Here is a 24,352-nt window from a genome sequence, read left to right on the forward strand (position 1 = left end):
CCTGTCAAATCCCTGTGTAGGTAACCTGTCCACTGTGGACACGCCCTGACCTCTCTGTCTCATTTGTCTGTCCGACAGTCTGATCAGGATGAAGATCTGAAAACTCAGGTAAACCTAATGTGTCCAGAGTCCAGCATGCTGGCGTCTCCATGTTAGCAGGTCTCATTGTCTAAGAGCTGGTGTGGTAGTCAAGACCACACCAACCGAGACCAAGGGGTAGCAAGACCGAGATAAGGACAAGACCTTTGGTGGTTGAGACCGAAACAAGACAAAGACCTATAGAGGTTGAGACAAAAACAAGGCCAAGAGCTTTAGTAGTTGAGACTGCAACAAACCGAAGACCTTGGGAGGTCTAGCCTGAGACAAGTCCAAGGCCTTTGGAGGTTGAGACCAAGACAAGGCCAAGACTTTTGAAGGTCGAAACAGAGACAAGGCAAAGACCTTTAGAGGTAGAGGATACTCCTCGGTATCGGTTGGTGTGGTCTTGACTACAACACTTATAAGAACATTTAAAATCAAAGAGTGATCAAATACAACATATTTCCACAATAACAGGAAGAAACTCGTCAAATTGTTCAGGTTAGATCCAGGAGAATCAACCTACTGATGAAATGGGTCAGTTCTTCAGAAACATCACATTGGGCCTCAGAATCAGACCAATCAATTTACAGTAACTGGTCGTACTGGTCTAAAGGATGTAAGCTCCCACTAGATAGGCCACTTTTCATTCCTGGTTGCACAGAACAAAAGCATTAAACCAAAGACTAAACTGTGAAACTGTTTATTGTTCAATATATCAATTGACCCACAGAACCACTCCAGGGTTTGAGCTGCAGGGTGCAGAAGCATCAGATTTAAACTCCTACCTTTCTGTGTGGCTCCGCATATCAATATAAGACATGAAGGTAGTAAGGTACCTTCAGTAGGGAGGCCAGGACAGGTTCTACTTGGTTACTGGTCCCTGTTGGCCCCTAATCTAGGGCATCCCATGTCTTTAGTACATCAGGTCAGAAAAACAGGTCTTCCACTAACCAATGAATAGTCTCCAGGTCAGTCCTTGTCCAACAGGGAATCTTTATCTCCTGCTGTCCTCTAAGTCTTTAGAGATATCAACCTTTGACCTCCTGATGTTCCTTATAGGAGACGTTGGGAAGTCCTGAGGAGAACGTTCAGACCACCATCAGTGCTCTGAGACGCTCCTTCTTGGAGGGAGACCAAGGAGGAGGCGGAATGACGGAGTGGGAAAAACGTCTGGCCTCGTCTCCACTGAGGAGAGCCAACGACGCTCCGATGATCGAACCTCTGGAGCCGGAGGAGGTGAGGTGACCCAGAACAGAGACCGGTGACATCCTGATGCGGGGAGTTGTCAGAACTTATCTCAAACAATGGTCTGTGGTCTATGAAGGTGTTTGCAGGGCTTTGGAAAAATTCAGTAGGATGGATAGAACCTAGGAGGAACAGTGCTAATGGTTGGGTAGATCCTCGGAAGAACATTTCAACGTGTAGGATTCTCACAGAACCTTAGAACATCTAAAGTGTTCCAGTAGGGTTTAGAAAGAACCTTGACAAACCAATTCCAGGAAGGTTTGATTGAACCATGGCACAAGCTATGAAGAGTTCTAGTAGAATTTTAACTGAGCCTTAGAATAATCTTCAGAAAGTTCATGCAGGTTTGACAGAACCTTTGCTGAATCTATGCTTTTCCACCAGAGATCTCAGAGAACCTTAAAGGAACCTTTGGATAGTTCCAGTAAAGTGCTGTTAGAACCTCGGGAGAACACATCAACAGTTCAACTAGAATTTTCTTACATCCGCTGTGGAGTTTTCCTCTACCTTTACCTCTGTCTTTGTCACCTGATTGGCTGATCCAGGAGGGGGATGGGTTTATGACAAATGAAGAAGCTGCACATCCAATCAGAGAGAAGGACTACACAAAGGGGCGGAGTTATGATACGGTCACTGGAGTCCTCTCCATGCTGTCTGAAGATGACATCACCATTAATCGCGGTCACTTTGACGGGACGATCCCTGTATTTCCCACCGTTGATGGAATCACAGGAGAACCGCTAGTCGCCATCCTTGAGATGAAGACGCCAACGTCACCCCTGGAGCCACTGGCTGGCATCTGTGATGTCATCATTATCTCTCAAGCCAGCAGGGAAGGGGGAGGAGCCTTTATGATGTCACCTCTGGCTCCTCCAGGCGCGTTTAACCCCGCCCCTAGGACCTCGCCTTCCACATCCAGAGTGGTACGCTGGTTGGCATGGAAACAAGCATGAGGAGAACCCATTGATGTGTATTACTGAAGGGGACATCAACTATATAAGTAGAACAAGTTGATTTGACAATTTAAAATCTGATTAAACTGAAATATAAGAAGAAATAAGCAAAGTTCACATGAAAGAAATAAACAATAGTAAAGTATTCATTTAAAGGTTAACATGGATTTCAATACTCATAGTTAGTAATTCGTTAGTGAAGTTTATAAAGGGTTAACAGAGTCTAAATTCATTAATTTAGCATAATTGTTTTAAGCTAGTTTAGCTGGATAGGCTGTGTTAGCGTCTGGCCTTTAGCGTTGATGTCTTACCTGCTCCATTATCAACAGCTAAAGCTTATTTCTCGTTGCCCTGGTTCTGCTGGGGGGGGCAGACTGCCCGAGGCCCCAGGTGACCGGAGTCACATGACCCCTCGTTTATTAGCCGATAGTTTAGAAACGTCAGCATTGAGGCCAGATGGACATTAAAACTCAACTCCATTCTACTTATTTATATATATATATATATATAAATACCATGCTGATAAAAATCCAGTCCGTGTTTTCAACTCCACCTTAGTGATAACAGGAGGACATGCCAGGTTCAGATCCAGGCCGTATTTTTTAGCCACAGATATTGGAAAAAGAGCGGCAGCAGCTATTAGGAGGGATATTATTATAACTTTTATTTTATCTGGAATAAAATTATTCACTTTGTAAGTTAATGAAGATTTGAAACAATCTAGAACTGCCTGAGTGAAGTTGGCCCCTAACCCCCCCCCACCTTCTTCAAATCAGACAAAATTAGTGTCAAACGTTTGTGCAGCAAAAATTTTCGTTTGTGCCGCTTTCATTTTAAAGATATAAAGAAATATTTCTAGAGGTCATTAAAGGTCAACCAGCCCCCCCACCTTTAAATCAGACGAAATAGGTGTCAATTAACTCAGCTCCGTTTGTGCAGCAAACATTTTAGTTTGTGCTGCTTTGGATTTGAAGATTTGAAGAAAGGGGGAGGGGGGGGGGGGGGGGGCTGGTTGACCTTTGATGACCTCTAGAAACATCTCTTTATATCTTTAAAATTAAAGCGGCACAAACGAAAATGTTTGCTGCACAAAGCAGCACCAACGTTTGACACTAATTTTGACTAATTTGAAGAAGGTGGGGGGGCAACTTCACTCAGGTTCTAGCACTGCAGTAAATATGTATAGAAATTTCCAGCTAGTTTAGTTTATTATGTGTAGACTGAGAGCTGGATCACCTCTAACTGACATCTAATGCTTTGTTTTCTCTACATCTAGAGCTTTTAGTCCTGGTTCGCTCTAGTTTATCCTCCTGGTTTAGTCCCAGTTTTAGTTCATCTTTTGCTCACAAGTTAAATAATTACAGCTCAGTCTAGTTCAATAATCTACCGTTGGATTTTAGGACGAATGAAACCAACAGAAATTTCCTCACATAAAGATTTATTGCGTTTTATTTTTCCAAAGATCAGCCGCCCAGGATTGATAGAGGAGGAACCACAGCGATGTTCTCATTTTATTATTGCTCATCTTATTCATTTATCCTTATTTTAGTTCATTAAATATGTTTAAAGATTTAATTTCCATCACATTTTCTAGATGAAACATGCAGAGAAGTGCCGTCTCGCGTCACGGTGGGTTTTATAGATCTATAGCCTCCTAGAAGCTCTGAATTTTTAGCCATTTGGTCATTTGTAAAAATAAAAAACAATCTAATAAAATAAGGAGTTAAGGTTTTAAATCGCTAACCTATTACCAAATATTCATACATGGTGTTCGATTTCAATGGTTCCTGTATGAGTGCCAGTCATTCAGTTATAACTTATTATTTTACGTTGTTTATTTTCCTTTAAATGCATAGATTAATTAGTAAATAGAGTTTACAGTATATTTAAGATGCAGATATTTTAGTCCTCATCTCACCCTGACAACTATTTCAAAATCTCTTTGTTGAAAGGTTGTCAGCGCTGTAGATCTGTTATAATGAGCTGATAGAATCTATATAGAATAGTTCTTTATAGCACTCCCTTCCCACACTGCTAATGGATTCATGTTTAGAGAGAAATAACATTTATTTTATTTAGATTTTCTTAAAATGTGATAATAAACGAGGTTCTAGTTCCAGCGGCTCATTGTGCATTAGAGCCGCCTGGTTCTGTTGACATGAACGGGTCAGAATGGTCGTCCAGGTCACTGCCATCAGCGGCTGACTGGGCAGGTCCTATCCAGTAATATATGTTAATGGGAGGATCATCAACATCCTGCTGCAGCACTGAAGAACGAGGTGAGGCGAGAAACTGAACAGCTGAGAGAACGAGCGGCTTTCCGTCCCGTCCCACAGAATCAGAAGGTCCGGTCCCATGACTCCTGTCCTAAAGGTGACGGTCAGAGATCCTCCAGGACAACGAATGGCATTTAGAACAGATTAGATGCTCCAAAATACGTTAAAATCAATCCACTGGACTTTATTTCCAAGTCTGAAGACGTTTCTCTTCCATCCAGGAAGATTTTTTAATTCAAAATGTCAGAAATACCTGGAACTAAATGCTATTAATGACATTTTTAATTGAAAAATATTCCTGGATGGAAGAGAAACGTCTTCAAACTTGGAAACAAAGTCCAGAGGATTGATTTGAACGTTTTTGGAACGACTCTGACCTGGATGACTGAGGATCTCCACCAGCAAACAGAGGAGATAATAAGGCGATACCTGGATGCTGACATCCTGCTGACTTGGGGGCCTCATGTACCAAACATGCAGCTCCATGAGCCGGACATACCCGTTTCTATGGTAACGGGCTACTTTAATGACACCTAGAGGTCACTCTGTGAAACTGTTAATGAAGTAAAGACGATAAGAGACTTGATGAACAGTAAATGAATCCATGATGAAACAATAATGACCTGATTGGTCCATTGGTTCCGGTCGATGACCTCTCACCAACAGTTGGACGTGTCCAACTGTCCTGTCCTCTCTCTGTCTTTAGCACATCTTTGTTTATTCTCTCTGACATCCTGTAGGCTTTGTTCATGAGGCCCCCGGTCCTTCATGTCTGGTTCTGGTTTGAGCGTTCTCCAGCAGGGGGCAGTGAGGAGTCCCAGTGTTCAGTTTCGCCTTACTTAAGCTCCGCCCACTCCTCCTTCACTTCCTCCCAGAGACCATTTTGTTGCTGCTTTTCTGACCAAAATGGAGCACGGGGAATTGCTGCTGGTTTTCCTTCCTGTTTTTTTCCTTTAACTTCCTCCCTGCTTTCATTCTGATTGGCTGAATGGAGCTGTTATACCTCAGTGCTCCTGCTCTGCTGCTTTTGCTGTTTGTCCTTCTTCACCTTATTTGAGGCTTTTGATTTTCTCTGAAATCTTCTGGTATTTCTGAAGATTCTTTCTTTCTGAGGTTGCGGCGCTGCAGCCTTGGAGCCACGCAGCCTTAAAGGGGAATGCCGTTTGGAGCCGTTCTGAAGATATTCCGTTAGGTTATATCCAGTAACGTCTTCCTATGGGCAACGACTTGAAGGCACAAACTAAACTGTTCATCATTTATTCTTTATGGTACGCCAGCATTCAGAACATGGAGGCCAATCACTGACCCCCAGACATCCAGGGTTATATTTTTATATTTATATATTTTAAAAACAAAGCGGTGCGTTTATGACATCATCGTCTGCTAGTTTTCCTCACATGCCTGGAAGATGTCTAGTGCTGCTACCACAGATGATCTCTCTCTCCAGATGAACGATTCAGATGAGCTAGAATGAATAGAAGGGGTAGAGCGTAGCCGCCTGTGGCCCGGGCTGCCTGTCACTACTCCAGTCCGGCGCACGGATGATGTCATACACGCGCCGCTCTGTTTTTTAAAAAAAATAAATAAATATAACGGTGGATGTCTGGGTGACAGTGATTGGCCTACATGTTATGAATGCTGGCGTACCATAACGAACTTTTTTCTCCGTTATCTTCTGCAGGCCAGTTAGTTCTACGTCAGCCTGAACACCTAAATTCATCCAATCATATATCAACGTTCATCTGTCAATCAAATGTTTTCGGTCATAGCATCTTGATTCATATGTCGCAGCTAATATACGCAACGGTTGCTGACTAAACATGTCTAAAACAGTTTAGACGTCAGAATGTGGCCGACGGTTCAGAACTTCAGCCGGTTCCTGATTCTGCTGCTTTTGGAGTTTGATCCAAAGTTTGTCAGATTATAACTCAAACTGTAAGTCGTCTATCAAAGATCTGCCAGAGGGTTTAAACAGACAAACTGGAAGATAACTGCTGCTTCAACCACAGAAGAACCTTCATCAGAACCCATTTATACAAGGATGTGGTCAGAGCCACGACGCCCTGTTCCTACTCAGAGCTCCTGTTTGCATGGCTTCAGACCCCCTGTCCCTAACCTGAGTGTGTCCATGTTGTCCTGTCGGTTCCCTCATCCCGGTCTGTTGGTTCTCTACAGCCCAAACCCTCGTTTGATGAGATGTCTCCAGAACTCACCGCTCTGCTGAAGTCCGCCAGGGAACAAGAGACCTTCAGAGAACACAACCTGCTTAAGGTGCTGTCCACACCACTGTCCCCCTGCCATCATCTGTCCATCATGTTAGCTAGTTGTCCACCTGTCCAGAATGTGACCTGTCGTGTCACCATTTGTCTCCATGTCCTCTCGTCTGTCCAGTCCTTGACCTGTCTCTGCCAACAGAAATGAACCAAACCAGGAACATCATCACTGGTTCCTGGACGACAGTCTGTCCACCTTTAATCTGAGACAGGAAGGCTGAGTTTATGGCAATTTATGAGATTAACAGACATCAAACAAGATAAGACTAAGGAGTCAAAACTGGACATTTGTTGATTTCTCCCATTAGAGAAAAACAGAGTTAGGGTTAGTTGAGAGTTAGTAGTTTTATATCATGTCTTTTCCTCAACACATCATCCCACAGGATTATGGAGATGAGACAGAGGTTAAAGCAGGGAACCCGTCCCCCCTTTGGACCTGGTGTCCTCAATGTGTCTCCTTTCTGTTTCAGACATCAGAGAAAGTGGAGACAGTCTTCATCGTCCCAGAGTCCATGGAGCAGGACCAGCCCGCCACAGAGCACTATAAGGTAGCACCAACACCCATCGGCCCACCCCCCATTAACCCCCCTCCCCCTCCACCAGGAAATGGCCGGGCCCATGATGATGATGATGATGATGATGATGATGATGACGAAGACGTCACACAGCAGTGGCCTGGCCATGAGGACAGGGCTGAAGATGATAACACCTTTGTAGATAGACATGAGCCCAGTGATGATGATGAGGAAGATGATGATGGCAGTGATGAGTGTAGCAGTGATGAAGACGTCATCAGCGTGCTAGCTCAGACTGCGGTCGAGGAGTCGGTGGAGGCTGCAGTGAGAGAGGTTAACGATGCCGATGAGGACTGTGATCGTTACCATGACGACGGGGAGTCAGACGTCTCCCAGGAAGAAGGAGAGTGGACCTTTGAGGAAAACTCCCCGTCCCCAACTTTACCTCACCTCACGTCCCAGCGATCAGCCAGTCCCACCCAACTGGACGAGTCCAGACCTCTGCAGGAGGTAACCATGGAGACATCCATAACCCCCCCAGAGACCTGTCCCAGTGAGACCTGTCCCAGTGAGACCTGTCCCGGTGAGACCTGTCCCAGTGATACCTATCCCGGTGAGACCTATCCCGGTGAGACCTGTCCCAGTGAGACCTATCCCAGTGAGACCTATCCCAGTGAGACCTGTCCCAGTGATACCTATCCCAGTGAGACCTGTCCCAGTGAGAACTATCCCGGTGAGACCTGTCCCAGTTAGAATTGTCCCATTTAGACCTGTCCCAGTGAGACCTTTCCCAGTGATACCTGTCCCAGTGATACCTATCCCAGTGAGAACTATCCCGGTGAGACCTGTCCCAGTGAGAACTATCCCGGTGAGACCTGTCCCAGTTAGAATTGTCCCATTTAGACCTGTCCCAGTGAGACATGTCCCAGTGAGTCTTCTCCCAGTGAGACCTGTCCCAGTTAGAGCTGTCCCAGTGAGGCCTGTCCCAGTGATACCTGTCCCAGTTAGACCTGTCTCAGTTAGACCTGTCCCAGTGAGACCTGTCCCGGTGAGGGAAGAGGTCTTCCCCCACTAAGTCGCTCTGCTCCACTGAGACAGTCTGTCCCACAGATCAGATACCCTCTTACCCAGTAGGACTTTTCCCAGCTGATCCTCTTCCCTGAGACCCTTGTGTCATCGACCCAGTCCTCAGTCTCTGTTTGACCTGTCCAGGTGAAACCTTTTGTCTCACCCAATACAATCTCTCTTACTGAGAACCTCTCTCACAGCGAGATCTGTCCTCTGTACCAGTCTAACCATTCTGGCTCTGCTATGTATCCCACTAATATAAAGGAACCATTGTTTCCTTTTTCAGGAGGTCCCAGTGATGAGGAAGACTCTGACATACGAAGCTCCAGGGGTGAGGACGTCTTTCATTTGTCCATGATAGCAGTCAGACATCATGTCCTTATAGTCAACATCAGTCAAACTGGTTCCAGGACACCCTGATAAGTCAGAACTTTATGTAAAGGTTTTACACGTGACGTAACCAGCCACACGCCTTCTAGAGAGGTCTACTTTGATCATGTTAGTCCACAAAATATTCTCCCAAAAGTAACAAGGGTCAGTAAGATGTATTTGGATAAATATTAGATGGTTCTTTGTGTTCATTAAGGTCAGCAGTTGTTCTGATCTGGTGGTTTCCCATTAAGGCCATTGTTTCCGAATGTCTCTATCCGAATGCTCCGATTAAACAGACCGGAGTGCTTTTCCCAGGTCCTTTTGGGATGGTCTAGAAGTTTTGGTAAGTTTGTGTCCACCTGAAAGCTTGGGTGTGTATTCATCACTCAGAGAAAGCAATAGACTTTCCAGGTAACCAGAGACAGCAAGTCTTCAGCCTGGGATTCTGTGGTGGTTCTTCAAGATTCAAGATTTTCTTTAATTGTCACCCAGCCTGGAGTGGCACTCCTGTAGGGTGAAATTTCAGTTTCAGTAAAGCCCATCCAAGATGGAAAAACCACAGAGACAAAATACAGACGGAGGGGACACGGTGTCCGAGGCTTTGAGAGGTGCATGCATCCTATCTGAGCAAGTGCATGAAGCCTTGGGTCAATGCCCTTGACAGATGTAACAGTTTGTCATCCGACCAACAAGGCAGCTTCACAGATGTCTTCAGGGGACGGGGGGGGGGCAGAGGGCAGAGCCTCTGTCATGTCATCCAGGGAGAGTTGCTTAGATAAAGGCCTCTGAAGGCCGGCGGCGAGCCGAATCGTTGTGCTGGCTGTTCTTTTTCCTGTCAGCCTTCAGAGTTATTGCTGGAGTCTCAACATGCCGAAACCCAATAACAGATTTTTTCTTCCACTCTGCCAAAATTCCAAGCTTGCGACTTTCTCCAAGTTTATACCATTTCACCTCTGAGTCCAGGAACCGCAGCCAGCCTGCGATCCTGTGCAAAGATCGCAGCCAGTTTACGGTTCTGCTCCTTTAACATCTCAGTCTGAGTGTTTATAGCACATTCCAGGTAGCCTGATAAAACCCCACCTTCCAAATTTCACGATATGCCCGGTACCCACCAACTCCAAACCGTAGAAAACCTGTTATCAAAAATCCAATTCTACGTCCACGACAGGCATCATAGTCAGGCTCACAATCTTCCACTTCTGCCAGGAATCCATTGTGGATCCAGAGAAAAAAAAACACCATCTAGACACAAATGTTCTCCCTTACCCTGGGCAATGAGCCTCCAGATGCTCTGCTTGCATGGCCTTTATATACCAGTTGGCTGTTCTGATTGGTTGGACATGATCAGTGATCTGTTTTAAACTCCCTGTGAAGAAAATTTGATCAATTGCATTAAGAGACCAGCCGACCATATCAAAGATTTAGTCTGTAGGTTTCAACCAGAACAACAATTGACATTTTAAAAGTTTCCTGGAATATGAAACTGCCGCAGGTCGGGAGGGATTCACCAGAGCTGGCAACCAAAACTTCTGGAAGGAGATTGGACGGTTAAATGACCAGACAGAGGGCAACATTTCTAATGTTGTATTCTGGTTTACTAACCGTCTTGATTGTGACAGCAACCTTTGAGTTTCTGAAGATGCCAGTTGGCTTGTGACGCCACTGGTGAACCTTAGAGTATTCCTGAATTTTTCCTGGTTGATTAGGAGGAATCCTTCTTTGACAGGTAATGGTTGGTGCAGGGGATTGCACAGAGTCAGATCCATGAGAGCAGAGACAGGCAGAATAACTAAGGGGGCAAACCAGAGTATGGGGTCCAAGAGACGGTCCAGAGTCAGATCTAAGAAGTAGAGGCAATCCAGGGGAGCATCCGGGAGCAAGGTCAGGTTACAGAAAACAGGTCAGAGATCCATAAACACACTATGACAGGTCCGATAGCGCTCAGGTAGGCTCAGAGAATCAGGCAGACAGGTTACAGGAACGCTGGATTAAACTCACCCATGGCTCTTAATAATCTGGCACTCATGACTGGTCTGAGAGGTGTTATATAGCCCGATGAGCAGGTGAATCTGTTGGAGGCTGATTTAAAATGGGGCGGAGCTGACAGGCGTGTTGAATGATGAATCAAACCAGCACTAGAAGCAGGAATCATGACATATTCTTATCACAGAGATCAATGTTTTCAGATTTCATTTCACATTTCAGATGTTGCTAGAAATGTCCTGATTTCATTTTTGACTTCAGTCGGACCTCCACCATTTCTACACCAGTTTAACTGAGCTTATAGCTCCTTCAGACAGGTTTCTCCCTCCCTGACGGTTTTCCTCATGTTTTCCAGAGTCAAGTGGACTCTGATCCCCCCGCTGGTCTCCTGCTGAGCTCCCAGACCTTCACTGCAGAGACTTCCAACACCACCACCACCACTCACATCACCAAGGTATCGTCATGGCTACCTCAACACATCCACCCTACAGGTCATGAGAAACCCCAGAATAATCCAGTAGAGCTGGTCTTTAGGTCAAAGCCAGCATCCATAGACTAAGACCACCTTGGAGGACGGGAATCGGGTTGGGGACACCTTAGACTGCACGACTCTGCAACATTCAGAAGAGAAAAAAATGTTCTGTTTCTTATGGTCTTATGATCTTCTGCTGGTTCTTGTTCCCCAGATGGTGAAAGGAGGAGTTTCAGAAACCAGAGTGGAGAAAAGAATTGTGATCTCTGGAGAGACAGAAGAAGACCATGAACAGGTAGAGTAACCATCAACCGCACCAGAAACTGTTAGAGGGATGTAGTGAGGTAGGCCAGGGAGACACCTGCAAACTGCAGGATGGTGGGTCCTGCACACTGAAACGCCCAGCTGGGTAAACGGAACAGGACAGAGTAAAACCAGGACCTGGTCCAGAACTGCTCCCCTCTGGGTTCTGACTGTCCTGTCTCTTCTCAAGGCCCTGGCGGCTGCTCTCAGCGAGGCTCGGAGGCAGCATCCCGAACTGTCCGTTACCAGAGTCGTTGTCCATAAAGAAACAGAGGTCTCTCCCGATCACATGGCCAATCAGTGATGTCACAGGTAACGATGCCTGCTGATTGGCTGCCTGGGCAATGAGCCTCCAGATGTTCTGCTTGCATGGCCTTTCTCTACCAGTTGGCTGTTCTGATTGGTTAGACATGATTTTAAACCAATCAAGCCTGTGGATCCTGTGTTCATCTGAACAACCATTAACAAATGAATGGCCTGTTACCATGGTTACAAAATACAGCTCACCCGGAGGAAGGTTCTCATCTGAGCACAAACTTAAACACCTAGTCCATAAGGAGTCTGCTGGTTCTGGTTCTCTCCACCGCTGCAGGATGCATGCTCAACCAGCTGCTGGAGGCGGTCTACTGGATGATGCACGGACTGGACGCAGTCAGCTGGAAGACTTTAACCAGAGTCTCTGGATGAGTCGATGGGTTTGGGATCACTGGTTCATAGGATGGTGGTTTTCAACGCTCCACTGGTCCATCAGTAGATGTTTCCTTTACCTCCTCCTGTCCTCATCTCATCATTGACATTTCAGTTCCTGAAACCCACCTGCAGGAGGCGCTATAAACCCTAGGCTCTTCTTGGCATTCACTGCATGTTTGCATGCCGCTGATGATGACTGCACCATCTGTTAGTGTCAGTGGTTAAAATCCAACTAATAACTCAGAATGCATGAAAATTACAAATGTTTACCAATATAGACATCTTTGGAAAGCTTAGATTCTCCAAAAAAACACCTAGTTCATTTTATGGACACAACAAGCATTAAAGCTCAAATAATACAGATATAGCAGCATTGTAAACCATAGATATGACAAAGGAGCCACAACAACCTCCCTTTGAAGGCGTCCAGAAGCCGTTTTAGAAATCCAACCTTCAATTGTTTACATTCGTCCATCAGATTAAACGTAATCCAGCATATTCATAATAAAAATATTCTATGAGGAGAAAATGGCCACGTAACGTCCGGATGTTGACATCAGAAAGGTTAGCTGGTCATAGCTAATGCTTAGCATCTTGCTAATATTAACTTCTAATACTTATTTTCTCAGTTGATGTCTGGTATGGTTCTTTACGTCGTCTTCTTACCTACAAGACAAAAGTGTCGCATCTTTTTATGACGCGATTTGAACCGGATACATTCGCTAACATTTCGAGCGCGTAGAGCAATATTACGCCTCCTAGAGTCCTGCTGTTATTGGTTGAGGCCACATGGGCTGTTTGGCTTTGCAGCCAATAAAAAAGGTTTGAAACCAGGGTAGACATGGCTGGGTTATATAAAGCAGAGCCGTGTTACAGACTGGCGTAAGAGTGAAACTCAGCGTGGATCAATGCCTGCAGCTCCAAGCTTGAATAATATTTTTTTATTTCAAGTTTGGACGCTGATTTTGTTTTAATAAGATGCCTAAGGCAGAATGAAAACAAAAGGCAGCTCAGAAAAGGCGCTGGGGCTTATTTCAGCTTGAAAAGCAGCAGTTTCACTATTTTTATAGATTATTATGTTATTGCAGGTGTGAAAATGTTGCATTTGGTTTTATACACAGATTCTGAAAAAAAAGTGGAAAATACTTGCTTCAAAATGCTTCAGTGTTATTCTGTGGGTCAAAAAGTAAAGCAAAGCATAATAAAAACATTTGGCACAATTTGGTGCTGGTGACACTAAAAGTTCAAAACCTCACAGCTCTGGAACTGTTATAGCTGAAGGTCTGAAATGTTTTGCATTTGAGGCTGACATGATGTAGAACAAATGTAACACAATTAGACCCACTTTTTCTCAAGAATGTCTTTATTACTGCTGTTCAAAAATGACCTATCATTTTCGAGAATAAAAAAACCCAACTTTGAGTCATGTTTGAACTGATGCGGCTTGTTCTGTGTTCTACTCACCCAATCGAAACTAGAAGGTGTTAGCTTTCAAATAATGTAATTTGGGCTTACGGCTCCTAAGTTTTTTGCTTTTCCATTTGGATATGCAAAAACATCTCCTGTGCGTCTATGTCTTTCTCTGTCCCTCTGTGTCTCTCTCTGTCCATCCGTCTCACTGCCGTCTTTCTCTTTCAGGAATGAATGTCGAAGCCCCTCCATCATTCTGGGACATTGAGTCCACAGCCAGGAGCCGCCATCACCAGCCTAGTGTGGACTCTGATCCCAGCTGGAGTGGAGGATGCACACCACCCAAGCACATATGAATGCATGTACGAGCCCCCCCAAGAGACCCCCCCCCAACTGCTTCAGGAGGCCCCCTAATTGGCCAGTTGACTCAAGCCTACTCCTGACTGCGATAGTTCGAACCTGCCACACCTGCTAAGAAGCTTTTATTGTGAAAATCCTCGCTCGCTCAGCTGCAGCTCAGCCAAGTATTTACCCACGATGCAACAGGATGTGCCATAGAATCCAGCATTTCCTCTAATAAGCAGAGGCGACCCTGATGGGTTGAAGTTATCATGAACTCGGGCAGCTTGAACATCTGACCTGTAGATTCTGTGTTAGATGTTCAGTGGGAAATCCTTTCAAATAAAAGCCCGACTCAGAGCAGGAAGCTGTTGAAATGGACTCTTATTTTGAAGCTCTGCAGGAAGTATGTAGTGGTTAGTAACCCCTTTATGTAGAAACTAGTTTCTTCACTGTTCAGTTCAACTAGTTTAACCAGTATGTAGTTTATTCCTCTTCTTTTCTTGCTGCATTTTCACAAACAGCTCTTCTGTTTCTACCTACTTTATTCTGGACCTCCAGAACAAACTGTTCAAGTCTTCCTGGGTCTGTCTCCATGGGAACAGATGATGGTTGAGCTCTGTCACCATGGTAACAAAAAATGGTTCAGGTCTGTCACCATGGTAGTAGACGATGGTTCAGGTCCTCCCCGAGTCTGTCACCATGGTAACAGACACTTGTTCAGTCTTTCTGGGTCTTTCACCATTACTATCGTAACAGACGATAGTTCAGGTCTTCCCCAGGTCTGTCGCCATGGTAACAGACAATTGTTTTGGTCTCCCCGTCTGTCGCCATGGTGACAGATAATTGTTTGGGTCTCCCCAGGTATGTCGCCATGGTGACAGATAATTGTTTGGGTCTCCCCAGGTCTGTCGCCATGGTAACAGACAATTGTTTTGGTCTCCCCGTCTGTCGCCATGGTGACAGATAATTGTTTGGGTCTCCCCGGGTATGTCGCCATGGTGACAGATAATTGTTTGGGTCTCCCCAGGTCTGTTGTCATGGTGACAGACGATGGTTCAGGTCTTCCCCGGGTCTGTCACCATGGAAACCGATTGTGCTCCATGGCTCTGTTCTCTTAGATGAAACAGGGTTGTTGAAGAAACAATTGTTTCCGGATTGTTCAGAACCTCTAAGCGTGGATCCTGGCCTCCTATCAGCAAGTCCAAACATGACTGCGCTGCAAACCAAGCAGCCACGGCCATCATGCATCGCTGTCCAGGAACAAAAACATTCACCTGTTAGGCTAATGGCCTCCTGATGTAGATCTTTGGATGACAGAAATCCACACAAAGCTTCCAAACAATCAGAAAACTCCTGAACTGGTCCAGAGAAACTGAAACAGGACTTGGTTTAAACTCATCCTACCAGATGTTTGTGTTTCAGCTTCTATGCTGTAAAGATGAATTAGATCAATATGTCTCTAACTGTGACGGAGAAAACCACAGATGGAAACTGGAAACGTTCTTCTGTTTTTCAGCTGAAGTGATGAAGGAATCAGCAGGTCACCCTGCAGCTCTTTACTCTGATTGGTCCTCCCACCTTTGCCTTTTTTACCTGAACAGAACCCCTGGGGGCCGGCCTGACCACATCAGACCGTCTCCATAGGAACGGGTCCATCGTACAGAACCAGATATGCTTTGTAGAACCGGACCCTGGTTGACCCAGACCCGACTGCTCCTGAGAACCGTTTTGGACATGTCTGTGTCAGACGGGTCCAGTTTGTCATTTCTCTCATTGGGACTCATCCCCCCCCATCCCCTCTCTCTCTGTTTCTACCATCTGAGCTTTATTAAAATCAACAAACAAACTCACTTCTTCTTCTCTGGTTTATTTATTTACATCTCAGATGACATCACTCTAAAGATGATTTTTAGGTTCTGAGAATCAACAGTAATCTCCAGAAGATCCTCCGGCTTCCGTGTCCTAACCTCTGCATGGCGACGGTTGCTATGCAGCGGGGCATGAATTGGGAGTAACGCCCAGCAGGAAGTGGGCGGTGCTGAGATCCAGGTGGTTGCTCAGGTGAGGCTTGGTGAGCTGCAGGTTCCTCAGACACCCCCTGAACCTGGTCCTGACGGTCAGGCAGTTCTGTTTGACTCCAGCTGCAACAGAGACACACAGGTTAGCCTCTCAGATGTTCACCAGGTCTTCCTCTGGGTCTCTGCTCTGCTCTCACCTGGATAACCCCCCAGGTACACTGGGTTGTTGGTCTCAGCAGAGGTGGATTGTGGGTAGGGGTTGGGGGTGCTGTATTTCCTCCCATCTACCATCAGAGTCAGGGCGTGCTTGGTCTTCCTGGCCTGCAGGTGGTGCCACTGTCCGTCACACAGCATCCGGTCAGCGGAGCGCACCGACACCCGACCTGCGCCGTTGTTCACATTGAAGACCACCTGAGGAGACATCCAGGTGACCTGGGCAGGTCAGCCAATCAGGAAAGAACCAACAGACCTCGTTTGCGGACGCTCACCTGGCCGTCAATCATCTCCAGTCCGACCGCATCCACTTTTGGACTGCTGATTCCCAAAAAGACTCCTTCTGATTGGCTGGTCCGGAACTCCACAGACACCGACATATCGGCACCAACCTTATACCCATCATGCACTGCAGGCACAGACACAGTATAGGTACATGATCTGCTACATGATTGGCTGAACGTTGCCACATGATGTAAAACATAGTGGTTGCCTAGACAACGCTAATAACATCACGCAGCGTCCGTGTGCCGAGTCGGGAGCATCTGTAGCGTTAGCGTGTCTAATGAACGATGAAGTTTTACCTGGAAACTGAAAAAATCTGTTTCTGGTGAACAAAGCAACTGTTAGACCGTGATATAAAGAGCTAGGTAGCGCTGTAGCTAGCTGTGCTCACTGGCTAACAGGTTAGCCCGTTTTACTGGGTGACCAAACGTCCCAGATTTCTGGACTACCTGTCCCGGGCTAAAGCTGTGTCCAGAAATGTCCCCAATTTGACCATTTTAAGAACGAGGGGAAATGTTGCCTGTAGACTGTTATTACGGTAGAAAAGGTTGTGAGCATATTGCGGGCATAAACATCTATTACGGTAGCATGATGATTTAAAAAACTCTGGTTAAAAACCCCTGAACAGACCAACAGAAACGCTTCTCTAAAGCTGCTGAAACCCGACCTGGTCGGATATAAAAGAACCGAAACTGGACTCACTCAGTTCAGCATGCCCGCTGCCATTGAAGTAACTTCCTCTCTGATCCTTGGTGAAGCAGGAAGTGACATCAAGCTGCGAGATGGGCTTGGACAAATCCAGTGTGGCGCCGTTCAGACTGACGGACTGGATGCAACCTGAGAAACTGGAGCTAACCTGAGAGGCAGACAGAAAGGTGTACAAAGGTCACCTGTTACCGGGTAGATCTTCCCACTGCTGGTGATGTCATGAGAACGGTTCTTATGGTCTTACCCCGATCCTCCTGCTGTTCACACCATTAGGAAAACCTCCGAGGAAAAGTGTCCTGTCCACATCCAGGTGGTTCCCTTTGATGGAGACGGACGCTGGACGTAAAGTGTCCACCGTCACTGAGACGGACCTCTGGCTCACCTCGGCGCTCAGCTGAGGGGTTCGGACAAGGCAGAGTTCAACCTTTCAAGTCTGCAAACCTGGACCTGAAGTCGTTGATCTGGACATGGACTCACCGTGTGCCACAGTCCATCGCTGACAGCGGCAGACGACTCGACGGAGGAGGGGCCTTTCCCCAAGTCGACTGACAGCCTGACTTTCCCCCCTATAAGACTGAGGGCAACAAAGTCCATCTGCTTGGAGTCGGAGAGGAGCAGCATCAGGCCATCCAGAACGTGGCTTCGAACCGACATCCTCACCGATACGCTGAGGACAAGGAGACAATCGAGACATCAGGGTCCACCTATTCAGACTTTGTCTGGTAAATCCAGTAAACCGAACAATCTGTCGTAATGGAGACCAACCTCTTTCTAAGTGTGCTGGGGTTGATAATGAAGGTCATGTGACTGTGCCTGGATGAACCAAACTGAGCAGCTGACGACAGGAAGGAAGGTTCCTGGTCCGACGCACACTTAAACACAAACCAGCCCGCCGTTAGATCAGGTACCAATCAGCACTCAGCGGACATCGTCATCAGAGATTGATTAGAAACTCAGACTTTACCGTTAGCGCTTCAGCAGTGAGGGCGCTCAGATGTGTGGGCGGGGCTAAAAGAGCGTCTGCAGGTGCAGGTGTTGGTTCCACATCAGGGTTTTCGGGATCTACCAACCTCAAAGGGCTCTTCTCCAACAGGCAGCTGTTAAACTCCACCCCCTCATACCTGATGGCGACTGATAGGTCAACAAGCCTGCAGACAGACAGCGACCAACAAAAGCTGTTAGCCAATCTGATGGACTGCAAGATCCAGAAACCTTTATATTCACAATTAGACCAGAATGTTGAGACATCAGAATAAAAATTAGCAATAGCCTCCAACCATGACCATCTACAATAACCTTTGGGATTAACGACACATTTTTGTCCTCCATGGAGATCAGCAGAGGACAGAGAAGGACTTACGCTCCGCCCATCACCAGGTGTTGAATACAGCCTCTGAACTGGTGGGACAGAGCTTGCAGTCCGACCGGCAGGCGGGGCTCCTTCTCAGGAGGGATTCCACCGATGAAGACGGAGGACAAAGACAGCCGAGACAATCCTCCCGGCAGAGAGACAGACTTCGGGTGTTCATCGTCCACCTGCAGGGACATAGACCTGGGAGAGAGAGACGGCTCGTTCAGGTGCGGCAGTTCAGGCTGCGGGTGCAGGGGGCCGTTTCCATGGCAACACATACTTCCTGTTCAAAGTCATAATCACTGAGTGCTCTCTTCCATTGCAGAATGATTCTCCATCAGACTTTGTGAGCGAAACCCTTCGCGCGGCTCCGCCCAGTTCGCCAAGCTCCGCCACCACTTTACCTGAGACCAGGTGCAGCGACAGGAAGTGCTGCGCAGACAGAATACAGAACCTCACCCCTCTGCAACATGTAGGATCAACGGTGCATCATTGGATCCGTGCGGCCCCTTACCTGCCGGTGAGGTCGGTCGTCACCGAAGGCTGCCAGGAGGACTCCTGATTGGTTGTTGGAGGAGAAGGTGAAGAGGATCTCTGCCTCCTTACTGAGTGACGAAGGGCTGATCTGAACGAAGCCTCCAGACAACAGAGAGACACTCCGCACCGCCTGAACAATCAACACACAATAAACCGAAACTTGGAAGCTTATCGTCATCAACTGTTAGCATTTCCTACTTTAAGGTCTAGGATGGGGGGGTTACAGGTGTCAGAATGGAGGCTGAGCCAGGCGGGTTTGGTACCTTTAGGACGCAGCCCTTCCGGACTCCATATGCGTCCATCAGCAAGTCAAAGTTGGAGCGAGCAATCTCCACGTTTTTAATACATCCAACATACGTCCGGGATAACACCTGTCGCCTAGCAACCACAAAGACAGTCAGGTACAGAGCAAGTTTCTTTACAGATCTGCTAATGCGACCTCCAGCTAACTGACCTGATGGGTCTGGAAGAAGGGAATCCGCCTATGTAGATCGGGTCCAGGTCATAGCGGTTGAGGTCAGAGGCCGTTCCTGGAGACTCCGCCTCTAACACCTCCTTCACCGATGGCTGGCCGGCTGCCATGATGGAAAGGTAACCTGGACAGAGCCAGAATCCAGTCAAAGGAATGTCTCTTGAACCCATGGGTTCTACTGGTCACTGACCAACCTTTGCGCTTGTTCCTCTGCAGGGTGACCTTGTACCAAATTCCTGTGTTGTACTTCCTGCTGGAGGTCTTGATAAGAGCACCTGAGCCCAGGTCAAATGCCAGACGGACATGCCCCTCAACCAGTTCTAGAGACAGGAAGTCCTTCTGAAGGACAAAGGGAAGCGTAGTCACAGTGTGTCCCCTCCAGAATAAGAGCATTAAAAATGTGTGGCTGTTTTACCGTGTTGTTGGAGGCCAGGTACAGCAGCAGTCCACCTGGAGACAAAGTTTTAAACAGCAGCACCACAGAGGTGGACGTGGCTCTCAGAGACTTCTGGACCACAGAATATCCAGAGCCATCAAAGTAGAAAGACGTCTCCTCTGCCTGGGGACTAAGACACATGGGGATGGCCAGAGATGGGTGAGATATCTGTGGCCTTCAGCCTGATGATGATGTTAGCGCTGAGGTGCTACCTGCTGAAGCAGCCTCCACACTTCCCCTCCCGGCGGTAGTAGCTCCACAGACCAATGTTCTCCTCATTCAGCGATGCCTCACCCAGGCATCCTTGGAAGGAAGATGTGTGCAGCACTGGAGGAGCCTGGATATCACAAACACACACGGCGAGGCTTGATCTGATGGTACTCAGACTCACACACCTGTCCACCTGAAGTAAGGCGGACGTACCTGACTGTTGGCTCCCATTCCTCCGATGTGGATCACCGTGTTTCTGTCGATGTCCAAAACCCGGGATGTTCCCGGTGAAAGCGACGTCACCGCCGGCAGAGGGGGCGACTCAGAGTCCAGCTGATGGACGGAGAGAGAGGCGCGTGCTCCGAACCTAATGACATCACAAATGACATCATCACTGGGACAGATATGAATCTGAGACAGACTCAGAGTTTGTCCAGAAGTTTTCTACCTGGTAACGTTGATTTTGGTCCATCGGTTGTTTGTGATGAATGTTTGAGGGAAGTGCAGCCGTCCTGTGCCAGAGCCCAGGTCCCACAGCAACGAAACCTTCCCATGATGCATCTCTACCGCCAGGAAGTCCTTCTGAAACATTAACACATGCCGCATTTAGGTCTAGCGCTCTTTGGTTTCAGGTTCAGTCACCCAATAGCAAATGATGAAGTTTTTCTCCAGATAGGTTGGATGGCCACTCTGAGTGACAAGGACTAGGAACTGTGACAAAATGAGTGTGTTTGGGGGGGTTTATGTACTGACCTTATGAAGACCGTACTCAATAAGGGTACATTCAAGAGTATACATAGAGTACTTCAGGTAAGTCATAGGATCAGGAATGAATAGTTTCTAAAATGAATGGCGGTCAAGAAAACATCATCATAGGGGTAGGAATACAAACCAGGCTGTATGCGAATGAAAATGTGTGTGTCAAGTCAGGTCATGTTCAACTATGTCCTTATGGGGACCAAAATCCCGCTCCCCATATGGTAGACTACTGCAGTGGTTAGGCGTTAGACACTCTCTCGATGACCCCCCCCCCCCACTCAGTCCGATGACTAGAGCAGTTGGTTAGGGGATCAAAGGCATTGCACGGGCCGGCGCACGTTTGTTGGTATCTCTCAGATCCATAGCCAAGCCAGTTTGTAGAACTTGGAGAATTAGGGTTAGCTTTTAGAGTAATGGCTGGGTTTTAGGGTTAGTGCAAGGATTAAAGTTAGGTTTAGGGCAAGTGTCAAGGTTAGGGATGGGCTAAGTGTAATTTTAAGGCAAGGGTCAGGTGTTAGGTTTAGGTATGGATTCCACTAATATTAGGGTCCGTAGCTAATTGGTCTGGTAAGTTGATAGTAAGGGCTAGAGTTAGGTTTAGGGCAAGTGTCAGGGTTAGGGATCGGCTAAGTGTAATTAAAGGCAAGGGTCAGGTGTTAGGTTTAGGTATGGATTCCACTAATATTAGGGTCCGTAGCTAATTGGTCTGGTAAGTTGATAAACATGAGGGGTTAGGGTCTGGGTTAGGCTATAAGTTTCGAATATATGTCAATCATAACCCCGAAAGTCACAAAAACCAGAATGTGTTTGTGGTGTGTGTGTGTTGGTGGGGGGGTGGGTAGGGTTGCATACCGTGATGTTGCTTCCCAGGTAGAAGAGCAGGTTATTTTGATGGGACGTCTTCAGGATCAGACTCAGAGTGTTGAAGTTACTGGACTGAATAGGTGGTTTGTAGGTCCGAACACAGTCCCTGTCTGCCTGCACCGCCACCTTGATCTGATGAAACCACAAACAAGCTGAGAATCAAGTCCCATTCCCCTTTTTGGTGAGGATGCTGTGATGCCAACTGGTTCAGGAGCGGTTGGAGATATCTGTTCTATTTTAGGAAGGTAAAGCATCTCTGATCTCCTGCTACATCTCGCTGATATAAACCCACTGTGCTGCACAGAGGTGGTTAACCTTGTTGGATGTTATGGGACTCACCATCATCTGAACTTAGTTTTTTCTTAAATTTTCTTTGATATTTATGTATAAAAACCAGGAAGATGACACGTCCACAGTGTTTTCACCATTGATCAGCTGCTAGAACCTCACTACAAGCCCAGCCACGGTACCTTTGACCAAAATGCTAGTATTCCCTTGTGAGGCCTGTGGTCGGAACATTTTTATTTTTCTTATTTCATATATTATTTTATCTTATTCACTCACTATAAAAGTTTTCACTCAGCCTGTTTCACCTGCAAGGCCAAGCAATTCCCCAGCGTGAGAGTGTTTGTAGACATGGCTTGTTCCCTTAACCAACCAGATTCTTTCTCCAGGTTTATTCATAACATGTTACTGTTTAACCAAAGTGTCTGTAATTCGTTTTGACTCTGACTACTTTCCATTGTTGTAAGTTAGGAGGAACGAACGCTGCTCAGGCAGAACAGGGCAGATTACCGCAATAAGGGCCGTATGATGAACTGTTCTCTCTTTGCAAAGATATGAAAATAAAGTGCCGACTGAGTGAAATCAATCGATCTCCGTTTATTTAACTGGGGTGAATGGTTGAATAATTTTTTCCATCTAGCATGATGGAATAAGTGAGATCAGCAGGAGAGCAGCCTAGTCCTGTTCACTGAGACATGGCTAACAGGTTGGGCAACTCTAGACAACATCAGACCTCTAAGGTAATGTACCTGTCCTTGTGTATGTGACATCATCCACGCTCTAAACATCAAACCCTCAGACCCTAATTCTAATCCTGGGGGCTTTGGGACACCCCTCTCTGTCCCTCACCCTCCCCACATTCATCACACCACTGGATTTACTGTAAGTGGACGTCAAACAGGCGTCCAGCTCAGGTATGTAAACCTTATCGGGTTGCAGAAATGTTCCAGGCTTTGAAGAAGTGTCAGTACCGATGCCGCCTGTCTTCGGGCCTGATCGATCAGCTCCCTGATGTCCGACAGATTCCTGCTCAGGGTTTCTCTCAGCACGCTCAGGGGCTTTACTCTTTCCATCAGATGCTGTGTGCGATGCTCCGCCTCCTCTAGGTGGCGCTGCACCTCGTTAGCTAAGCAAACAGGAAGTGTTATTTTTATCACTTGGACTTTTATTTTGGAAGCTTTAGGTTGGTGGCGGACTTTCTGACAGACCTGCAGTCTGAACCCGACTCATTAGGCTGTTGGTCTCCCTCACAGTGATGTTGGTCTTCTCCACCACAGAAGAAGAATTCTCCAGCTGCTGCCTGAGTCTCTGCAGCCTCTGCATCGCCCCCTGCAGGCTGGAGTTTGCTGCTCCAGCCTGAACCTCCGCCTGCTTGGTGGACCTGGATGAGCCTGAAGCACAGTGTTAGTGTTCATGTGTCGTCATCATCATCATCATCATCATCATCATCAGCCTCATCATCCTCATCCTCATCATCCACATCATCATCCTCATCATCCACATCATCATCCTCATCATCATCATCATCATCCTCATCATCCACATCATCCTCATCATCATCCTCATCATCTTCATCATCATCATCCTCATCATCTTCATCATCATCCTCATCATCATCATCCTCATCATCCTCATCCTCATCTTCATCATCATCATCATCATCATCATCCTCATCATCCTCATCATCATCATCATCCTCATCATCATCATCCTCATCATCACTATCATCATCATCCTCATCATCATCATCATCATCATCATCCTCCTCATCATCATCATCATCCTCATCATTCTCATTATCATCATCCTCATCATCATCAGCCTCATCATCCTCATCATCGTCATCATCATCATCCTCATCATCATCCTCATCGTCATCATCATCCTCATCATCATTCCCATCATCATCATCCTCATCTTTATCCTCACAATCATCATCATCATCCTCATCATCATCATCATCATCCTCATCATAATCATCATCCTCATCATCATCACCATCTTCATCCTCACAATCATCATCATCCGCATCATCATCATCCTCATCATCATCATCCTCATCATAATCATCATCCTCATCATCATCACCATCTTCATCCTCACAATCATCATCATCATCATCATCATCATCATCATCATCATCATCCTCATCATCATCATCCTCATCATAATCATCATCCTCATCATCTTCATCCTCATCATCATGATCATCCTCATCATCCTCATCATCA

At 46.5% G+C, this 24,352-nt stretch overlaps 2 protein-coding genes across 9 annotated transcripts in view; one reads left to right on the forward strand and one right to left on the reverse strand.

Annotated features, from left to right (window-relative positions):
- LOC119775373 (protein 4.1-like) overlaps positions 1-14,584 on the forward strand; it is a 47,945-nt gene extending 33,361 nt beyond the window's left edge. For 2 of the 8 annotated variants that reach the window (XM_038273340.1, XM_038273334.1), the window contains 9 exons: positions 79-108; positions 1,141-1,317; positions 6,731-6,826; positions 7,299-7,376; positions 8,698-8,742; positions 11,122-11,220; positions 11,453-11,533; positions 11,732-11,853; positions 13,870-14,343. In XM_038273340.1, the coding sequence (XP_038129268.1) occupies positions 79-108; positions 1,141-1,317; positions 6,731-6,826; positions 7,299-7,376; positions 8,698-8,742; positions 11,122-11,220; positions 11,453-11,533; positions 11,732-11,845 (720 nt within the window). In that variant the 3' untranslated portion in view covers positions 11,846-11,853; positions 13,870-14,343. Of the gene's footprint in view, positions 1-78; positions 109-1,140; positions 1,318-1,871; positions 2,335-6,730; positions 6,827-7,298; positions 7,377-8,697; positions 8,743-11,121; positions 11,221-11,452; positions 11,534-11,731; positions 11,854-13,869 lie in introns of those variants that run through there. The other 6 variants (XM_038273333.1, XM_038273338.1, XM_038273335.1 and 3 more) reach the window with 6 other exon arrangements.
- Positions 14,585-15,834: 1,250 nt separating this feature from the next.
- The window catches only part of lama1 (laminin, alpha 1), a gene marked incomplete at its 5' end in the record, with an annotated part of 36,614 nt that continues 28,096 nt past the window's right edge, over positions 15,835-24,352 (reverse strand). Inside the window, 21 exons of the mRNA XM_038273314.1 lie at positions 15,835-16,124; positions 16,199-16,412; positions 16,490-16,623; positions 17,202-17,355; positions 17,452-17,601; positions 17,685-17,874; positions 17,973-18,079; positions 18,172-18,355; positions 18,568-18,759; positions 18,839-18,990; positions 19,073-19,225; positions 19,359-19,473; positions 19,550-19,691; positions 19,762-19,906; positions 19,983-20,133; positions 20,216-20,340; positions 20,427-20,580; positions 20,662-20,795; positions 21,825-21,968; positions 23,093-23,247; positions 23,330-23,512. Of these exons, the coding sequence (XP_038129242.1) occupies positions 15,970-16,124; positions 16,199-16,412; positions 16,490-16,623; positions 17,202-17,355; positions 17,452-17,601; positions 17,685-17,874; positions 17,973-18,079; positions 18,172-18,355; positions 18,568-18,759; positions 18,839-18,990; positions 19,073-19,225; positions 19,359-19,473; positions 19,550-19,691; positions 19,762-19,906; positions 19,983-20,133; positions 20,216-20,340; positions 20,427-20,580; positions 20,662-20,795; positions 21,825-21,968; positions 23,093-23,247; positions 23,330-23,512 (3,233 nt within the window). The remainder of the gene's footprint in view (positions 16,125-16,198; positions 16,413-16,489; positions 16,624-17,201; positions 17,356-17,451; positions 17,602-17,684; positions 17,875-17,972; positions 18,080-18,171; positions 18,356-18,567; positions 18,760-18,838; positions 18,991-19,072; positions 19,226-19,358; positions 19,474-19,549; positions 19,692-19,761; positions 19,907-19,982; positions 20,134-20,215; positions 20,341-20,426; positions 20,581-20,661; positions 20,796-21,824; positions 21,969-23,092; positions 23,248-23,329; positions 23,513-24,352) is intronic.

The sequence above is a fragment of the Cyprinodon tularosa genome, unplaced genomic scaffold (genome assembly GCF_016077235.1).
Source record: "Cyprinodon tularosa strain WSP-4 unplaced genomic scaffold, ASM1607723v1 ctg869, whole genome shotgun sequence".
In the NCBI taxonomy this organism is placed as follows: Eukaryota; Metazoa; Chordata; class Actinopteri; order Cyprinodontiformes; family Cyprinodontidae; genus Cyprinodon; species Cyprinodon tularosa.